Genomic DNA, 13,130 nt, shown 5'->3' on the forward strand with positions numbered 1-13,130 from the left:
AGCAAGATGAAAGCTATCAAAACGTTGTGGAGGCCTAGCATTTTCACGTCTAGGTCGATCTCAAGCAAGTTGATAATCAGACAAGTCATCCACATTAGGCAAGTCATGTTCAACATTTTGGTCATGCAAACTTTCAAGTATTTCAGATTCAATATCAGGCAGATTTTCAGATTTAACAGTAGACAACTCCACCTCATTTGGAGCAGCCTCTGAGTTCACAGCATTATGCACAACAAGGCAAGGAAAAACAGATTCATTAAAAATCACATCACGACTAATAGCAGTTTTATAGCCATGTTCCCCTTTAACCCAAAGTCTATAACCTTTAACCCCTTCGGGATAACCCAAGAAAACACATTTCATAGAACAAGGTTCAAGCTTATCACTTTTATGATGCATGAATGCAGCACAACCAAAAACACGTAAGTTGGACAAATCAACCTTTTTACCCGACCAAACACATTCAGGCAAATCACCATTTAAAGGCACAAAGGGAGATCTATTAATCAAATAGGTGGCAGTCAAAACAGCCTCACCCCAAAACATAGTTGGTAAACCCGAAGTGGCGAGCATGGCTCGAACCCTCTCTAAAAGAGTTCGATTCATGCGTTCAACCACCCCGTTTTGCTGAGGGGAGTAAGGAACAGTTTTGTGCCTTTTAATACCAGATTCAGAGCACATAACATCCATTTCTTGATTACAAAATTATGTACCCTTATCTGTCCTAAGAGTTTTTATCCGTTTTCCTGTTTGGTTCTCAATATAAACTTTCCATGTTTTGAACTTATCAACAACATCAGATTTTTGTTTCAACAGGAAGACAAACACCTTACGAGAGAAATCATCAATTGTGGACAGAAAGTAACGGTTCCCACCATGTGTAGGAACACTGGCAGGACCCCACACATCAGCATGCACATACTTAAGAATATCAGAACATTTAGAAGGATTGGGGAAAGGGGTTGGTTGAAAAGAAACACGAGTTTGCTTTCCAACGATGCAAGAGTCACACATAGTAACCTCAGACACTTTATCATTGCAAAATAGTGATTGTTATGCAGAATGCTGAGGCCTTTATTATTAATATGACCTAGTCTATTATGCCACATAATAGAATGACCACTTTGGACAGCATTCATAGAAGCAGATGATTCAGAATGACATACATACATATTTTGCATTCTTATGGCCTTAAAACATAACAGATTACTCCTCATAATTTTCATGCAACCATTACCCCAACCACCATGAAACCCACCATCTTCTAAGATAGAACACGAAATCAGATTTTCACTCAAATTAGGAACATGCCGCACATTTTGCAAAGTTAACACATAACCAGTTTAAACTTTAAGCAAACAGTTCCAATTCCATGAATTTGGCATTTTGTGCCATCAGCCATAGTCACATTGCAATTATTCAATGATTCATAGTGGGAGAAAACCTGTTTCATAGGAGTCATATGATGTGAGCATGCATAATCTAAAAGCCAATCATTTTCACCAAGAGATGATAGCACAGAATTCACACAAGCATGTTCACGAACCATAAACACATCACCAAGATTATTACCAGAAAAATGATTAGCATGCTGATCATTAGAGTGCTTATTAGGCTTAGTACAGTTCTGAGCATAATGACCAGGTTCACCACAATTATAGCACTTACGACTGTTAACACGAGTTTTCGACTTACTCCTGCCCCTGCCCTTTTTATTTTGAAAATTGTTTTGATGAGAACCATTTTGAGAAACATTTTGGTTACTGGAGGAAGGCTTATTTGAAAATCGGTTTTGCTGCATTCCTCTCACAAAGTTTACCTCACCAAAACTCTTATTGCTTTTGTTAACTCTCAAATCCAGTTCTTTACTCTTTAAACCGTTTATGACAGTGTCAAGAGAAATATTATCCCTGCCATACTTAATAGCAGATTTCAAATTGTTGTAAGAATCAGGGATTGCATTTAACAAAACAATGGGAGTATAGTTATCAATACTTTTGTGATCTCCCGCCGTCAGTTTAATATCCTGAACTAATCTGGTAAACTGATCTATGTTCTCATCAATATCTTTGGTTAGATCCAATTTGAATCTAAAAAACTTTTCGAGTAAAAACAATTTTGAGGGCAGAGAAGTTTCAGTGTACAACTCGTCTAATTTTTCCCACAAACCTTTGGCAGAATCATGCATACCTACCTTTCTAATCAGAGTCAAAAAGATTCAATATAATGGCAGAGTAAGCAAGTTCATCAAGTTCTATTTTCTTAGAAGCAGTAGTTTCAGCAGCATAAGATTCATCAATAGCCACATAGCATCTTTGTTGAATTAACACACCTTTCATTTTCTGTTTCCAAATAGAAAAATCACCCTTACCATCAAAAGGAGCCATAGAATAGACGGACATGGCAGCCATACAAATTTCAGCACAAAGCAAGATATTTGACCAATTTTTCACAATAGGCCAAAAATGGGACAAGTGCATATGCAACAAGGATAGGCAATCTTGGAGACCCTCCCTCACAGGATTCCAGGGGACTTGCGGTCCGGTCAAGTGAGGTCGAGAATCCAAGTTATACCACCCTTTAATATTTATATATATAAGTGAGCGGTTTATATATATGCAGCGGAAGAATAATGTTCACACAGAAGCAAGAGTGGCACACAGACCACAACAGAACATACAGAGTGGCTCACGGACCACGAATCACACAAAGTGGCTCACAGACCACAGAATCTAAAGATAATGCAGTACCAATCACAGCAAAAAACTAAATCCCAACCATAGGGGGTTTAGGGTACAATACCTGAGCGGAATTCGGTTGGATTTCCGTACACCCTATTTGAACGAGCAACCCCAACTTAACGATGCTCTGGTATCACTGTTGGGTGGCCGTTCAAATAGCATTAATATTACAGACCTTTAATCAAATGAATTACAATGATTAATAAGCCTAAGGGGAAGGGGATTAGGACTTAACAAATAAATTACAGAAATAATAATTATGAGAACAAGAACTAATCTGGGGCAGATCTGAAAATCTGCCCGTTTTCAGCTCCGGTGGAGAAGATGACACAACAACGGCTCAGTCCTCGTTTCCAGTGTCCACGTCCGGAGTCCAGTCGGCGGCAGCCTGCTCACTCCTGGTGTCAAGCTCACAGATCACGCCCAGCAGTCAGAACTTCATCCGAGTGCTCAGATCTCAGCCTCACTCCGACCGACGTCTCAACCCAACCCAAAACCCCAACGAATCGAACTCACACACAGTGTTTCCCAGGATCTGGTACCCTCCTCACAGAGGTCACGAAACCACTCACCACAGAGAGGTTTAAGACAAGAAGGTAGAAGATGGGAAGATTTCGTTGTTCTTTTCATCTTCAAGAAGAGATGTATATATACTCGTGCAGTTGCAGCAAGAAAGGAAAGAGAATCGACCGAATCTCCGACCGCCATGGAATCCGACGAAAGATTCGGCCGTCGAGAAGAGAGAAGAGAGAGAGGTGCAGCTGCTAGGTTAGGGTTTGGAGGCTTTGTGAGAGATAGAGGATATTTATATTGAGAGTGAATGGCTGAGATCAAGACTGAGATCAAGACTTATCAATCAACGGTCCAAATTGAATCTCCTTGGGCTTTAAGTGAGCTGGGCCGACACCAAGGGAGTGGGCTGCACAAAGTGGGTTAGCAATTTTGGGCCAAATAAACATTTGGGCCCCTTTTATCTAACAAAAAATCCATTTTTTTCCTTAAAACAATAACTTAATTTTGTTAAATAAAAAACTTTATAGACAATTCACATATAATAACAAAATCTAACAAATTTAATACAAAATATAATCTAAAAAACCAAGCATATTATTAACTAATTAATTAGTTAACTAGTAGAAATTTAATCCAATTTAATCTGATATAGCTAAGAAAACGAGGCATCAATATTTCGCCAATGTTATAATTTTTTTGTAAAAAGTAAACCGTCATGTGTTGAAGTGTTGGGTAATATCAAACTTGAAGAAATTTATGATTAATTGTTCAGTCTACATTTAAACCTCCATAAATTGAGGCAGTTGTGACCACATTCTTCACACACACACATACACATACACATACACATACACATACACATACACACAGTGGCGGAGCCAGGATTTTCGGTGAGGGTGGGCTAAAGTTTTACGGGGGTTCGGGGGTAGAGCCCCGAAATTTTTTAAGAGTTTTTTTTCAAAAATTTAGAGAAAATAGATAGAAATTTGTATATTTTTATTAAATTATATAAATTAAATTGCATATTGTCCAAAATATAATTATTGGAGCTCTCTAAAATACATTGCAGATTTGTTGGGTGGGCTAATTATTTGGATTAGTATTAAAATAGCATATGAAAGAATTAACTAAACATGATTAGCATTAAAAAATTGCATTAAGAAAATAAACCAGGGTGGGCTTCAGCCCCACCCAGAAGACAACATAGCTCCGCCCCTGCATACACATACACATACACACTTTTTACACACACGCGCACACACACACACACACACACTTTTTTACACACACGCACACACACTTACATGCACATACACACTTTTTACATACATATAAAAGTGTGGGGCTGAACTGGGGGTTCACTGTTCAACATATTCTAGAACTAGAATTGTCGCGAGTGACACGGGCCGGTAAACGGTTTCGATACCGGTTCACCAGTCAACGGGCCCCGGTTTTGAGCCGAGAACCGGCCCATGGCCATGTCTGAATCTGCCTGTGCGAAAAAGATCTTGGATAAATTTACCATGTAAGATGTCAAATTTGTTACTGGGCGTTTAGCTGCTCATTTTATGTCAAATAAGGAACAACCTCCGAACGTGTGATATGAAATTTGTGTCTTATATATGCTAATGCAATTGATTCTATAATGTACTTGATGGTCAACACAAGGCCTGATATTGCATATGCTATAAGCTGTCTGAGCAGGTACATGGCTAACCCTGGGTTGCCTCATTGGGAGACTGTGAAGTGGCTAATGAGATAAATGAACTATTAAAACGGGAATTTAATTTTCATAGTGTGAAAAATGAATTGTTATGTGTGGCTATGTGGATTCCAATTATGCAAATGAGAGATAATAGAAAATCTACAACATCATATGTGTTTACTTTATGTGGATCTTGTATAGAATGGAAGTCACAACTTCAAAATATAATTGCTTTTTGAACAACCAAATCTGAATAATTGCAGCCACTGAGGCTATAAAAAAATCTATTTGGTTAAAAGAGCTTTTCTGTCTGAAAATGTGATACGCGTAAAACCTACGTATGAAAAACCGCAACTGTACAGTATCGCGTTTTGTAGAATAGTGAATTCCAAATATCGATCCACAGGGAATTAAGTTCCTAAATCTACCAAGTACCGTAATTATACTATCCTAACTTTATCTAGACGGGAGAAAAATATGGGAGATGACATGAACCCAAAAGGAAACAAAAATAAAAACAACGGTCTGCCAGGACAAGCGAGGAATTCCGACGTGTGATGGCTTCTAGGGTAAAATCCACCAGTGTACTATCGATAAAGATCTACAGATCCGAATCTATTGTCAATTCTATATTCGCTAACCTAGACACTAAAGTATCCTAACCCCCGTCTCCAGTGTAGTTAGAGTCTACCCACAGGTCCGACGTCTCCGTTCAGAACCTGATATTAAGAGAGCATTTAGGTCAAGTCCTTAAGGGTTACCCGAGGTGCATCACGTCTCCGTTTCCACAACCCGAGCTATGTTTTCCTAAAATCAAACGAGAAATCCTCTCTCGAGTTCATTCACATTTACAATCAATTCAACTGTTGGCCAAACAATCGAAAGCATTTAATTCAGGAAAACATAAACAAAATCAAAGAACGACAAATAGATCACAGATCTGGAAATCAAAATCAATATATACAAGGTTTCATTTCCCTACAAGAAAATGCTTAGTTCATTACAAACATAGCATCAAAATGAAGAACACGAGAAATTATAAACTAAACGTAAAGAAAAGCTTATGAAAAACCCGAGTCGAAACCTTCGTCGAAGCTTCCCGCGAAGAACTGGCGAAAACCGAAGAGAAAACCGAAGAAAAGGTCGAGAGATATGTCTTGATATGTCTCGAGATATTTAAAAATGAAGAAGAAACCTTCTATTTATAGTAAGAAATCAAAGAAAAATATCTCGTCTCGAATTCTGTGCCCAGATTGCGATCTGGCAGCCTTGGAAACTGCGCACCGCCTTTCCAGATCGCGATACGGGAATGGTGGATCGCGTTCTGGTTCTTGATTCAAAAATGTACTGTGAGACCCCCCAGACCGCGATCCAAGAAGGCTGGATTGCGATCTGGGTCCTGATCAAAAAATGTACTGTAAGACCCCCGAGATCGCGATACAGGAAGGCTGGATCGCGATCTGGGCTTCTGCACCAACTTCAAACATTGTTTTGACCCTTTTTTAGCCCAAATTAGACAATTTTTCATTTCACAAAAGTTGTAGATATTGAAGTGAGCTTTCTAAGGGCACTTGAATCAGCTCAATCGGAGGTCGGATGAAAAAGGTATGCTTGAAATACGAAACAGTGCCACACCCGCGATAATGCACTTTTGCACGTGTTTGGTTTGATTTTCGGTTTCGCTTCCAAAATCGTTTCGAATCGGCAAAAATAGCTTCTCTTTACCTAAAATAAAAATAAAACAAAAACAACATAATATATACAAATAAAGCCAAAACTCGGACGAACGAAGACCAAAACTTGAAGATTTGATAAGCAAAAATCGTGCAAAACGAACACTTATGAAAATGACTTTTTGAAGAAAAAGGTTGTGGTTTTTTTCTAATAGTCAATCAGGAATTCATATGTGCAAGAATCTTATCAGAACAAAACACATTGATGTTAAATCTCACATTATTAGAGATATTGTGGAACATTGTGTTATTGACCTTGAAAAAATTCCTTCTAACTTCAATTCTACTGACATGAGTACTAAGTGTTTACATGTGGAGAAATTTAGGTCATGTTTGAGGAGTTTGAACATAATCTAAAAAATGTTATAAAGACAGAGATTGTGCTTTCTGCTTGCTTTGTGCAAGTTATTTGCTTTCTGTGTGATTGCATGGTTTTTTTTTTAAATCTGCATGACTTAGAAAATTGATCTTGGTGATTACATCATTTGTGGAAAAAAAATTTGGAATCTTTTACTGAAATCTTTGTGATTTGTGTTTATGATTCAAAGTTACGGCAATGATGATCTTAGTCCATTAAGTGTGTTCATGAAAATTCATTTTTGATCTCAGGTGGAGAATTTATTAAGAATTGAGTCCATAAATAAACTTTGTGATATGGACCCGTCTTTTAAGTTCTGGCAGCCCAACTCAAGGAAATTGGGCCCAAACAACTTAAGTCCACAACCCAAGTCAGACCCGATCTTCACCGTCCATTCCCTGTTATTGATCCTGGACGTTCATTGACTCTTTCTTTACCTCATTCTCAAACCATAGCATCTCATTCTCAGTTGTGCCGTTTCTCTCTCTTCTTATTCCCCTCACTCTCTACAGTACTTCGTCATCTAGTGTCGTTTTCCAGCGACACCGTCGCAGGTCTTGCCGGACAATGGATGTTCTTGCCGCCGCAACACATTTAATGTTGCGGACAAGTGAGAGATAATGTAGACTTTACTTTTAATTCAAACCGAGTGTTTTCACCTCCAATTCTCTTATGTGAATGATCGAGATCTCTGAGTGAGGAAAATTAGGGTTTGTGTTGAGTGGAGAGGGTGAGTTGTGATTGTGCATGTGTTGGTGAGTCAACTTAGTGTGAGTTCCGAGTAGATCTAGGGTTTTGGGTTGAGAGGCAATTTATTGGTGCTTGTTTCTGTTTTGGAGTTGCCACCAAAACTTGAATCTTCTAGACTAAACATTGGAAAAGGGAACTGAGCCGTTTGATCATACATGCAGCTCTAAGCTTGAGCTATTTTGCGATCTATCGCTTTACTTCTTTTTGTTACTACGGATCTATGACTGGAACCATTGGAACTTGCACCTAACAGTATGCAAAATGTAGTTTGATAACTGAAGAAAAACGTGTATTCGTTGGGCTGCAGAAGAAGAATTTGGTTATGTACAATGCGATACTTATGGGTTTTTTGAGGTGTGGGGTGGTGGAAGAGGCGAACAAATTATTTGCTTGTATGCCCGAGAAAGATCAAATTTCTTGGACAACAATGAATACTGGACTAATGCAAAATGGGAGGGATAAAGAAGCACTTGATTCATGCGTATATGACTCGAACTGATCATATCGACAATATTTTTGTAGCCGGTGCACTCGCTGATATGTACTCAAAATCGTAGAGACATAAAAACTGAAGAGACAGTTTTTAGGAAGATGCCAAACAAGAATATCGTGTCTTGGACAGCCATGCTAGTGGACTATGGTCAGAATGGTTACAGTGAGGAAGCTGTTCGGGTTTTTAGCGAGAGAAATGGTTACATTGTCAATCAAGAGTTTTGGGATTGATTTCCTTTATAACGGTATCAAACGCACTTGTTACCCTGTATGGTAAAATGTGGGAACATCGACGAGGCCCATAAGTTGTTCGATGAAATTAAATCAAAGGATGAAGTATCTTGGACTGCATTAGTTTCTTGTTATGCCCAATTTGGGAAAGCCAACGAAAACGATTCGAGGAAATGTTGGTTTGTGGTCTTCAACCAGATGGGGTTACTCTTGTTGGGGTTCTTTCTGCATGCAGTAGGGCCGGTTTTGTTGAGAAAGGCCGACATTATTTTGCATCAGTGGTGGACAAATACCGAATCAAGCCAGTTCTCGATCACTGCACTTGCATGATTGATCTGTACAGTCGAGCCGGACAGTTAGAAGAATCGAAAAATTTCATTCTCCAAACGCCTTGTTGTCCCGATACGATTGGTTGGTCAACTTTGCTGAGCTCGTGTAGAAATTGTGGTAATATAGAAATAGGAAAATGAGCCGCAAAATCTCTTCTTGAAATCGACCCGCAAAAACACAGAAATAATGTTGCTATTGCATTTGGTGTGATTTTTGTTCCTCATGGTCTGCCGATTAAAGTGGTGAAAAAAACCTTCGTGTGTGTGGTGACGACTGTCGTAATGCAACGAAAATCATTTCAAAGATCACTCAACGAGAAATTCCGTTTAGAGATGCCGCACGGTTCCATTTATTTGAAGAAAAATCACACTACAAGCAAATTACACAAATCGGTATTAAACCTTAAAGAGTTCACTCAAATTGATAGTTTCTATTAACGACAGGTGCCGAAGCTGAAGCCGACTAATACTCCATTACCTTCATTCTTCTTCTTCTTCGTCTTCTTTTAACGATTTTACGGACTCTGGTTGAATGTGCTGCACAAAAACGAAACAGAGCTTATATGGTCATGAATATTTGTACAGGAGTAACAAACCAAGGTAACTTACTAACTACCTGAATTCGAGTACAGATTTCTATGACTTCAGAAGGTGGGGCCCAGTCGCCGAAGTTTCTCTCGATGAACTGATAAGCAATCCCACTTTTGCCTCTGCCAACTACAAAGAGTCCGCCTTTCGTCTCACCTTCACCCTTAAAATTCATTTCCAATCCAGTAGCCTTCGCTCGTTTATAGTTTGCTATTGCTCGAGGGTTGAACAGGAAACCGGAAACGAAGTTTTCCTTGAGCAGCTTCCCTCCACCGAGTGCCTTGAAAAACCCCTGGCCTTCGTCATATAGCACAACACCACCCCAATATTTCGGCCAAAAATTGTTTACCTGAATTTATTTTAAATTTTGCATCATCGAGCATTATTTTAGCCCGGCTATTTGTGCTGTATGCATTAATCGAAATTTCTTACCTCCGATTCTATATGCTCGTGAAGAACTGCAAATAGTTGAACTCCAAGAGCATCGAATACCGGTTTCTTGGAGTAGAGCTGATGAGCTTCAGCTCTGCACATAATGCACCTGATTGTATATATATAGTATCTATCAGACACACTTCCATTTTTGTAGATGGAATAATATTAATTTTCAGAAAAAAAATAAAGGGTTAAATACAGTTTGCACCCCTGTACTATCGTAAGTGTCACATATACCACCTGTACTATGAAATGCACAAAACAGCCCCTCACCTTACCAGTCAACTCAAACGGTGTTAGTTCTTTTTGCAGTGTAGTTACATTTTTACCCGTACTCTTACTTGATAGAAATTCAATGTAACTTGGGCAAAAAAAATTCGAACACCTACATAAAAACAAAAGTGGTTCCAGAAAAATACGACATGTAGTGTTTGGACCTAACATATGAATTTTGAGAATTTGAACTATCGAAAAACATTTATAAACTGAGTATTTTATTTATAAATTTAAAAAGAAATTAAAAATAATTTCTAGAATATAAAATTTGTTAGAAATTTTGGTGAAAAGAAAGGGTTGGGAACGAAAATTAGGAAAAATTGGGAAGAAATTTGAGTACAAATGAGTGAAGAATGATGCACACTTTTTATACACAATCAAAGGGGTATTTTGGTCAGAAAATTTTCAACAGCTATTGAAAGAGACAACTTTTGTAACATAGATGGACGGCAGTGGTTGTTTTGTCGCATTTCATAGTACAGGGGTATATGCGACAGTGATAGTAGTACGGGGGTGCAAACTGTATTTAACCCAAAAATGAAATCATACCCAGGCCTTCGAATGCAGACGAATATAGCTGGTTTGTCCCGCCACAACTCCGAAACTTTCATTGGAGGTGACTTAGTCTTGATCAGCCTCTCGATTCCAATCTTATATTCGGGAACTAATTTCTGGACAGAGATATTCTCGATAGTGGAATAAGGAGCTACATTCTCGACAACAGGTGGCGGTTGTACGCAGCCGCACGCTCTAGGCTCCGCTGGCACGGAAGCCACGACGCCCTTGAAGATATGCCCGTCTTTAATCTTGAAACTCGCCAAAGATTGTTCTATGGTAATATCAGAACCGAAGCTACTTTTTCGTGAGTTTCTTGTCGTGTTTTCGAGTTTTTGGGAGTTATTTTGGCTCTTAGTGTATATGCTGTTGTTTCTTGAAGGTGGGTTGTGTTGCTTTCTGTCCATGAAACGAGCTATGTGGCCTCTTTTCATTGGGTACAGTGAAGAGAGGTCTGTGTTGCTTAGGCTGAGAAGCTCGGCTAAACTTTTGCCTGAGGCCTCTAGCTGATCGCCGTACTGCATCAGGGCTCGGTCGTGCAGGTATGATCTAATTTCAAGTGCATCCTTTTAGAAGGACGCGGGAAATGTATTTAGACGTCGTTAATATTGCTAATCTTGTTTAGTCGAATGCAAAATTGGATGTAGGTGTGGAACATATTGATTAATAGTTAGATGGATTCATTGTTTGGAGTAAATTGCAGTTAGTAGTAGTACCCCTGTGTTATTTCGAATTGCACAAAAAAGTCACGTGTTATAAAAAGTAGCGAAAACGCCATTGTTAAATGTTTCGGACAATACACTGCACACGATCTCATTTTATTCGTTGATCGGTCGTAAGAAGACAAGAACGCCCTCAAGAAATTTCTGACAAAGCCCAAAGCTCCCTTCTATTTCTAAAAAGTATGATATGTTATTTTTCTTCAAAATTTCTGTTCTTTTTAGGATTCATAGAAAATTGTAATTCAGTCCTTAAAATTAGGATTAGTTACATTCGAAAGTGAAATATTGGTAAGGACAAAATGGACTTTGCCCCCTAGAAATTTTCATATTTTGCACTTTGCTCTCTACAAATTAAAGGAAAAAAAAGGGCTCACCCTTGCAAAAATTTGTCCCGAATTACTATTTTCAGTGTATTTTTTCACGGTTATTGCCATGAATCCATCCAATGAAGGGCATTTGTGTCATTTCAGAGAAATTGAAGATTCTCACAATTTTTTTAGACCGCAATAGGCACAATTTGTATTGGGAGAAAAAAAAACCCTAATTTTGTTTTCTGAACTTAGTGAAATGGGTTGTGTTTTTCATGTATTAGAGAAGATAGGGATAATAGGATTTGGATGGGCATAATAAAACGACTCAAGTGCCCTTGAAATGGACAAATTAATGGCAAGTCCGATGAAAAATACGCCAAAAAATGTGATTTGAGGCAAAGTGCAACTGAAACACAATTTTGAAGGGGAAAAGTCTCATTTATCAATTTGTAGGGGGAAAAATTCAAAAATTGAAATTTTTTTGGGGGCGAAGTGCATTTTGTCCTATTCGTAAAATTATAGAAGGGGGTATTTTTGTTGCTTTACCCCAAAATTTGCAGAAAAAATCGCCCAATCCACGATTGAGTAACACGGTCAACTCTAAAGGATTTTTTCGTCATTGACTTTTTTTTTTATCACAGGGTGTTTTTTGTTTGCTAGTTTTTATATAACACAAGGACTTTCTGTGCTGTTCGAAATAACAAAGGGGTACTAATTGCAATTTACTCAGCTGAACTCGAACTAAGAAAAAACATGATGATGATGATGATGATGATGATGATGATGTCATTTAGAAAACAAACCTTCTGGGGACGAGTCATGCCGATTTCATCCATGTCGTCGGAGTTCATTACCTTCAAAGTTGGTACGTCGTCCCACCCTTGATCTAACAGCTTCGGTAATAATTCTTTAAGACGACCGTTTCCCACAAAATCTTCGGTTGAGAATGAAGCCATTGCCCAATTGCTCCAAATACAAACAGGCTTGAAAGAATGTATATATACAACCTCTGTTTTAAGGTACTCGTTTTTATTGAACAATTAACTCAACCTTTTATTTTACTTTGCCTTGTTTCACGCAAGTAGGTGTTTTCAAAGTTTTTATTTTATGTTTGTCTTTTTTTATAATTCGGACAGCATTCCTAGTGTAAGTGGGAACCAATTATCCAATTTTACAACTGTCAATATAGGAATATTCTTTTGGCCTTTTGCCGGCCAAACCTGTTCTGCATTAAATGTATCTCTTTTTTCTTTCTTAATCTTTTAACAGATATATCATGCGTTTGTATTATTTCTAAAAACGTGCTATTAAGTAATAGTCAGACTGCATATATAGGGAAGCGGTTAGTTAGTGAGAAAGCATATAGAAGCTGTATTCAGCTCATGTTAAAT

General features: G+C 38.3%; 1 protein-coding gene and 1 pseudogene across 1 annotated transcript; one reads left to right on the forward strand and one right to left on the reverse strand.

Moving 5' to 3' along the window:
- The first annotated feature begins 3,561 nt into the window (after positions 1-3,561).
- LOC105960194 (putative pentatricopeptide repeat-containing protein At1g68930) lies at positions 3,562-9,319 on the forward strand (annotated as a pseudogene).
- LOC105959861 (uncharacterized) lies at positions 9,133-12,827 on the reverse strand. Its single transcript, XM_012984033.2, has 5 exons — positions 12,543-12,827; positions 10,701-11,272; positions 9,873-9,981; positions 9,469-9,789; positions 9,133-9,389 (listed from the first exon to the last, which is right to left on the reverse strand). Exons 1-5 carry the CDS (start codon positions 12,693-12,695, stop codon positions 9,333-9,335), a joined length of 1,212 nt encoding a protein of 403 aa, XP_012839487.1. The 5' UTR covers positions 12,696-12,827; the 3' UTR covers positions 9,133-9,332.
- Positions 12,828-13,130: the final 303 nt, after the last annotated feature.

This window comes from Erythranthe guttata, chromosome 14, assembly GCF_056151865.1.
Source record: "Erythranthe guttata isolate IM_541 chromosome 14, IM_541, whole genome shotgun sequence".
Classification (NCBI taxonomy): domain Eukaryota; kingdom Viridiplantae; phylum Streptophyta; class Magnoliopsida; order Lamiales; family Phrymaceae; genus Erythranthe; species Erythranthe guttata.

Bases quoted from the DNA above. Each gene is read 5' to 3' on its own strand.
- LOC105959861 (XM_012984033.2), bottom strand. From the start codon at position 12,695: ATGGCTTCATTCTCAACCGAAGATTTTGTGGGAAACGGTCGTCTTAAA. The intron at 11,273-12,542 runs GTTTGTTTTCTA...TCCTTCTAAAAG, and splicing joins GCATGACTCGTCCCCAGAAG to GATGCACTTGAAATTAGATC. The intron at 9,790-9,872 runs GTAAGAAATTTC...AAATAAATTCAG, and splicing joins ACGAGCATATAGAATCGGAG to GTAAACAATTTTTGGCCGAA.